General features: G+C 33.4%; 1 protein-coding gene across 2 annotated transcripts; it reads left to right on the plus strand.

Annotated features, from left to right (window-relative positions):
• The first annotated feature begins 2103 nt into the window (after positions 1 to 2103).
• On the plus strand, positions 2104 to 6696 carry LOC136223226 (F-box protein SKIP23). 2 transcript variants are annotated; one of them, XM_066011118.1, is made up of 2 exons: positions 2104 to 3411; positions 4199 to 5981. In XM_066011118.1, exons 1-2 carry the CDS (start codon positions 2212 to 2214, stop codon positions 4271 to 4273), a joined length of 1275 nt encoding a protein of 424 aa, XP_065867190.1. In that variant the 5' UTR covers positions 2104 to 2211; the 3' UTR covers positions 4274 to 5981. The 2 variants fall into 2 exon arrangements, with proteins under 2 accessions (XP_065867190.1, XP_065867191.1); XM_066011119.1 differs by lacking the exon at positions 4199 to 5981 and adding an exon at positions 6009 to 6696 and having other exon boundaries at positions 2108 to 3411.
• Positions 6697 to 7726: the final 1030 nt, after the last annotated feature.

Consider the following 7726-nt stretch of genomic DNA (forward strand, 5'->3'; position numbering starts at 1 on the left):
TACATAGGTAAAATCCCACTAAATATGGGGGAAGAATCAGTCTTAAAAGACTGATTTGCAGGTCCAGCTCGCCGAGCTGGCGAAAGTCAACGTCGGGTGCCAGCTCACCGAGCTGGCCCCCAAGAGGGCATTGCTAGCCCAAGGATGGGCCAGCTCACTGAGCTAACCCTCAGAGGTCCCCAAACATGAACTTTTCCTTTTTTATATGTTGGACGATCTTGCCCCTTCCATATTTGACCTCCAACATCACATTAAAACTCCAAGAACCTTAGTTCTAAGGCTAAATTGATTCCCCAAACTAAGTTTTTAAGTATCGAAGTAATTTACAGTGGTATTTGGGGGATCAATTAGCCCAAAAGATTAAAGGAAAATTTAGGTGAGTGCTTAACTTGCCATTATTTTATTCAAAATGACATAAAAACTACATAAAAGTGATAAAAGCGAACTAAAAACTAAATATTTGATAAAAGTGAAATAAAGTATGGAAAATTGACATTAATTTATTGGAATTAGCATAAAAACACCCCCACAAACCATACTAAAAGATAAGTCTTTTCCACCCCTATCAGAAGCTCGTTCATATTGATGCATAATGGTCTTAATCACCACCATTTTCTCATTTACCCAAAAGGAAAAATTGGATACAACAAGGGTGCAGGATAACACGTCTAGACACTCATAAGGCCTAATTTTTACTTTGGTTATTACCAACCTCGATCAATTTTCGATTCTTTAGCTTAGTACCCTGAACGAAGCTCTAAAGAACTTTTGAACATCTGATATTAGATAAATATAATGAGTTTCATAATGTCCTTATCATAAGAAGCAAGGACGCATCGCTAGGAGAGCCTCCAATCGGACTGAACTAGAATGTGTAAATCGGCTAAACACGTTGACGAGTGAAAACAAAGTTCTGAAATCACTCCAGAATATGTCACTAATTCCATGCCTGCAATCAAGGATTGTTGGGACACAAACTCTCATCACTACAGTATACAATCACCATTCAGAGGTTGAGATATGTCCATGAAAGATGTAGGGCACATACACCAACCGACTACCAGATTTACTCTTGACATGCTATAAATAGAAAGAGATGTCGCACAACTAAAATACATACACACATTCTCTGCAATTCATACTCAATGGTTTAGTGCTCATCTTTCTTATACTCTATTAACTTTAGGATCATAGTGTGGTCCTTTGCCCCTCATTGATCTCCTTTTATATCTTACCTCAGGTATCAGGAGAATCTTGACTAAAATGAGAGCATCATTCACATATTTACCTGTACACTAATTTTACAACTCAACTCGGAAAATAAAAACACAAGAAACAAGAAATTCAATAATTTGTTTAAAGCCAGGAGTAACAAACAAACTTAGCAAATAAAAAATTTGAAAAAAAGACCCATAAATTACATCTCATGTTGTTTGCTCAATTTTTTTTGTTTAGGCTAATGGCGTTTACTTTCAAAATACCATATAAACACACTGTCTTCCATAGATTAAGGTGGTTTGTCTAAGTCTAATGTCGGTTTAAAAGCATAGGGATGTCAGTGTTTCCGCGCGAAAGAGTGCTTACACCAATTTTAGATCTAAAATGAATAAATGACCAACTATTAATATAGAGCTAATTACTATTTAGCCCATTTGAAGATGTCCATTAATATATTTGACATGCTTTTCTTTCATTTTATCAAATTAGACACTTTCATCCATATTAGTGATTATATAAGATCTATGATTGGGTTTAACTATCAACTTCAATTTTTAATTTAATCGGTTCCATGATATAATATTAGAGTCACTTTAACCAAATGGTATTGGGTTCAATTCCCGACCGCTCCATTTATTGATTTTATGATATTGAGTATAAATTAGTCTTTATTTTTTTAATAATCTAATAGATATTTATTTAGTTTTGTTGATTTAAAATCTCAAACAACATTTGTTTTTTTTTTTTTGGATGAAAATACTTTTGTTAAAGATCGGATGGATGGAGTATATTTTTAGAAGCGCTCTAGTATATTTATATATATAAAATGCTCATCAACTTATAAGTCATGAAATTTAATTTAATTTAAATATAAACAGAAAAAATAATACTATTACTTATTTCAGAAAATATTCATATATCACTAGCTAATTTGTCGAATCTGAATTCTGAATTCTGAATTGAATTCATCACGATCGTATTCCGGCAGGGCAGATGGCGGAGTGGAGCCTCCTCCCAAAAGACCTCCTTGAACAAATCTCCAATTACTTTGACACCTCCATTGATCTCCTTCGATTCCGTTCCGTTTGTACTTCATGGCGCTCCTCTGTATCCCCAAAGCCTCGCTGTCCATCTGGTAGTTTCCGGATACTCCCCAACGATGGGATCTCCTGCGCCTCCTTCGGTTTCTACCTCACCAAACGCACTATATTCCTCATCAGGTTACCTGATTACCATCACCAAACAAGCTCCGATTGCTGGCTAGTCAAAATCGAAGAAGAATCACCCAATAGGAAGCACTTGTTGAATCCTCTCTCAAGGTATCGCTTTAATTCTTTGCCCAGAAGCTTTCCTCGTCCTTTGGATTTACTTAACTTTCGGGTATTTGAATTGGGTCAAGAATATGTTCTGCATCATGTTAATTATAAACCGAGTTCGCCATCCATTCCTGATGCCGGTAATTTGTACATGGAGAAAGTGGTCATAACGTGGCTAAATCATGGATCACAGTTTTTGTTGCTCACGATTCATGTTTCAGGAAAATTAGCTTTCTTTAAAAGTGGTGATAAGAAATGGACTATAATTCAAGAAATGCCTTCTCCTTACGATGATGTCATTGCTTATAATGAAAAGCTTTATGCAGTTGATCACACAGGGAGAACTGTTTGTGTTGGGTTAAATGCGGAATTGAATTTGATTGCAAATCCTGTTTTTGGGGGTGACAGGAAGTGTTTGGTTGAGTCTAGAGGTCAATTATTGTTAGTTGATACTTATTTGAGTATTGATACTGCTGATGAGAACCAGGATGTTGGAGAAGAATCTTTGGAGCACCTTGCTCAGTATATGAGTGAAAGAACAGTTAGGTTTAAGGTTTTTAAGTTGGAAGAAGCATTACAAAGCTGGATTGGGGTAAATAGCTTGGATGATCGTGTTTTGTTTTTAGGTGAATATTCTAGCTTTTCTGCATCAGCTGCTGATCTGTCTGGGTGCAGTGGGAATTGTATATTTTTTATGGATAGTTTCTTCTATCCAAGAGATGAAAATACAGATGAGGAAGAAGATAGTGTCTTGGTAGGTGGAGACATAGGTGTGTTTGACTTGGGGATTGCTTCTATAGGACCATTAAGTAATTACCCCGAATATTCCAAGATGTTTTGGCCACCTCCTGATTGGGTTTCTTCTACATCATTGGAGGTATGCCTTTTCCTTCATCTTTTCTCTTAACATAATTAGGAAGTATCACTTGTAGTTTTTTATGCTTTCATTTAATTTTGTTTGGTCCCGAGTTTTATATCAACTTGTTTCAATAGGCATTTTAGTTATGCTCTTACTGTTTATTCGTGGCATATGGTTTTGCTTTTAGTGAACTTGTTTCAGGCTCAAATTAATGACTAATGTGTCGTAAAAGTACAAAAAAAACTGCATTGACAATTGGTGTGTAATTCTGTTAGTTTTGATAATCGTTTGTTGACTTGAGTGTTCTACGTAGAGACAAATGACATGAATCTTTCTGCTTTTCTAGAGTTGGTTGTTTGTCGGTTTTAGGGTTTTAGAATAACAAATTTGCACATTTTTGTTTTGCTGGAGCCAGCAGTTTGTCACATTTATTGCTTTAAAATAACTACCATGAGTGCTTTTGCTTATCTGCAGCAAGTTATCTGCTGGGTTCATTGCTTTGAAATTTCTGAAATGTTGGAAAGGTTTTAAATGCTGTAAACAGTAAGAATTCAAAAGAATATCAATTCCAAAGTTGTCAACTTAACATTTGAAATCCTCATTTTGTGAAATAAGAATCCTCATTTGAAATCTGCTTTATCAAATAATATAAGTTACCTGCTATCAAATTATTTAATTTTAATCATACAATTGTACTTTAGAATTTACAAGTTCAAGTAATGATGTAACTGCACTAGTGCTAGATCTCGCTTTTATTTGATTAAACAATAAATAACGAAGAAAATTTACTACATTGTCTATAAAGGCTGCTGTAAGTCGGTGGTGGGTGGAAGCAAAATACCTCAAACAGGTTTTGCGATTCTTTTCTTTGCAAAATTGAAGGTAAATGTTAAATTTTGAGGTTTGGGGTCTTACAGCCAAATGACTGAAGAATTTATCGAATTGTTGGATTCATACGGATCTGTGATTTATTTGGTGATGATCAAGTACATTTGCAATCACTTTAGATTTGAATTGTTCAAGTGGGAATTGAACCACATGATTCTAACACTATTGTGAAATTGTGCTTTAAAATCTTGTAATTTATTATATCATCTATTATAGATTGTATATTGTTCTAATAGTCTATTAGCTGTTACAGATTGTCCTTGCTATTCATTTTGCTTAATTTGATGATGATTTAACTACATTTTCATAGACACTCCATAAATGACAATTTTCAATTCACTTTGTTTAGTGTATATTCTTGACACTTTTCCTGAAATGAAAAGTGCTTTTTCTTGTTGAGAGCTTGGAGTTCAAGGACTTTACAGTAGGGAGGTCATCTTGTTATATATCCTTCAGAGAATTAATTGTCTTTGGGTGAATCTGACTTCTATGTGCTTCCACTATGTTCCTTGGTTCATATCTCTATGTTCATCAATGAAACTGGGCCTTCTTTAGCAGTCCTTAAATTTTGATTCCCTAATATTCGTAAAATATAAAAGTTGAATTTGAGTTTTTGATGGTAGGTTTTCAAAGATCTATGGAAGGCCTATCTTAGGGAAAGCAAAATATTTTATGCTGCTTCCCCTTCTTTGCCTCTGAAAAGTGGACCTTTAAGCATTCAATTATCTAGTTAGGTGCGAAAGGACTCTGCCATGATTAGCGTCAAATGCATTTTGCAAATGAAGATTGTTAAACTATCTCTAATTTCATGTGGCATACGCATAACAGATGCAATTTGCATTTAATAAGTTTCTTCAAACATGATTAAGAGATAATGGGGCATCCTGGATTTTCTCTTTTCTAAATTTAATTCATTTTTCTTAAGGAGACGTTATTCCATAATGTTTGAATGTCTAGGACTTCTATTTATTTGTATCGTATGCTTTATTTTGTGTTGGGACTGTGTTATAGACCCAAAGCCTAAACCTCTTAACTTATACAGCTGTTTCACTCATGGCAGCTAAAAATTGAAAATTCATAGACGTATTGTTATTATGTGTATGTGGCATGTGGTTTAAGTGTGTTTTGGTTTTAATTTAAGTCCTGCAACTTTAGTTGGTTATTTGGCAATTTCTTAGGAAGGCACTTGTATTTTATTCCTTTTATCTAATGAAGTTTGAAGGGACAAAGTTTAAGTTCCATAAAAAAATACAGATATATGAGGTTCTCTCTAATGATCCTCAACTAGTAGCAATCATAGGTACAAAAAACAGAAAATTGAAGAAGAATATACCTGATTTAGATTGGAGTCTTCTTACCAGTCAGCCCATAACTTGATCACAGACTTTGGGCCATAACAGACTGTGTAGTGTATGTATTATAGATTCGTTATCTTAACTTTTGCATATAGAAGTGTCATATTTTTTTAATAAACACTTCAATATAATTGTGAACATTGCATTTAAATACTCACCGCCTTGGCTCTCATGTCTGCTAAATCTCTCCTTGTGTACAGAGCCTTGAATTTTTCCATGACAAACATAGAACATGTATTGTTTTGTCTGATCGTGATTCTGCATCGAATGTAGTAATAATATTAAAGCATCATTTGTGGCTAATATGTTACTCCTATCTCATTCTTCATGTATATTTTGTTATTCCAAATACTGATGCTATGAATATGACAGGTGCAAACTCAAAATCAGTTTGAAGATTTGTCCCTGAGAAATAATGATTAAATATTATGAATCAGGGCTGCACTGATAAAAACTCGTCATGGCCTGGTATTTAGATAACAAATCTTCTAATAATCTTGGATTTTCTCTTTGGGTATAGAAGAAAGTTAAAAATCAGAGTTGCCGATATATACAGGTAGTTTGTGGAAAATACCAACAGAAGTTGAGTCTTAATATCTTTGTAGGGAATAGGTTAAAGCTGTGAGACATTAGAGGTTTTGATCTCATAATGTGTGAAGTGGGTAATTGACATCGATTGAGTTCCATCCAAGCAAGAAATAAATCCTTTGATCAGTTAATGTTTTGTGGTAGAAACTGGTTGTTGTTGCTGGATCACATGAGTAGCTCATTCAGTAGGATAAATATTCCTTGTTTTCGTGCACTTGTCTTTTTGAGTTATGCTGTACTTTCTTTCCAACTCGGAATGGATCTTTACGTGCTTCGAATTTTGGTAGCACTGAATTATCTTATAATTGGTTGCAGTTTGTTAAACATCTTTTTTCAGTATGTTTTCCAAGTAGGGAAATCTTTTACCTGTAATTCAGCATAGTTGATGAAAACATTGTGTAGGAAGATTTTGGACCACAAGGTAATAATTGGCTAACTTGGTTGGTTTTCATAAACCGGAATTATATATGATTTGTTCTTATTTCCAGGTCTAAGAGTTGGAGTAATGGCCAAAACTTTTATTCTTTTTGCTTCATACACAAGTCTAAGTATTACTAATATTTGTGTATATATATGTTAATCTTATTGATTATTTTGTTTTTGACAAAGTAAATATTACTTTGTCAATTTTTACTATTGGATGATGGGTGTAAAATTAATCGAATGTGATGTTTAGTTTGTCAAAAAAATAAAGCAAACATAAAAAAAGTACCTAATATTCAAATGTATTTCGTGTGTAAACACCAATAGAGTTTTTTTAACTATGTGTATTCAGAAAATATTAAATAGGAGGTATTTTGGGGTGTTTAATGCTTCTTTCAGAGGAGGCATTAATTCTCTCTATATGTAAACTTTTCAAATTCACTTGTTTCTTACAAAGGATCTAGTAACTTTCTCGGGTCGGCAATCCAAGTGCTAGTTCTTTTTCGGACATGGCTGTGCCCAAACGTCATTAGAGATGTACAAAAATATAATCTATTCAATCCAATTCATATATTTTTATTTTAGAGGAAATTACATTAAAAAAATTAGTTTTGGGATTTTTATTATACTTTTATCAAATATGCAGTTATTTTTTTAGGCTTAAAAAAAAAAAACAGTTTCACCGCTTGATGCCAAAACCACCACTTTTTCTTCTTTTGAAATATGCTAAAACCACTTTTAATTTTCAAATACTTGACATTTTAAAAAAAAATTTATAAGTCTTATATAACTGTAAATAATTAGTCTAATCATGATTAATATGTAACTTGCCCTTTCTTTTAATGGGTTTATCTATAGGTTGGATTGAATTTGATCTATAGAATTGCTTGAGTTGGATTGAATTGAATTGAATATTAGATTGAATTAATTCAACACGAGAAAAATGAAAAAAACGGAAAAACCAAAAAATGGAAAAATAGAAAATACGAGAAAAACATGAAAAATCGGAATAACAAGTAAAACAGAAAATGAAAAAAAGAACTGGGGAAAAACGAGAACAACAAGAAAATGGGAATGAG

This window comes from Euphorbia lathyris, chromosome 3, assembly GCF_963576675.1.
Source record: "Euphorbia lathyris chromosome 3, ddEupLath1.1, whole genome shotgun sequence".
In the NCBI taxonomy this organism is placed as follows: Eukaryota; Viridiplantae; Streptophyta; class Magnoliopsida; order Malpighiales; family Euphorbiaceae; genus Euphorbia; species Euphorbia lathyris.

Coding starts and splice junctions, on each gene's coding strand:
- LOC136223226 (XM_066011118.1), top strand. CDS start 2,212: ATGGCGGAGTGGAGCCTCCTCCCAAAAGACCTCCTTGAACAAATCTCC. Junction 3,412..4,198: donor TTTCTTCTACATCATTGGAG/GTATGCCTTTTC, acceptor TTGTCTATAAAG/GCTGCTGTAAGTCGGTGGTG.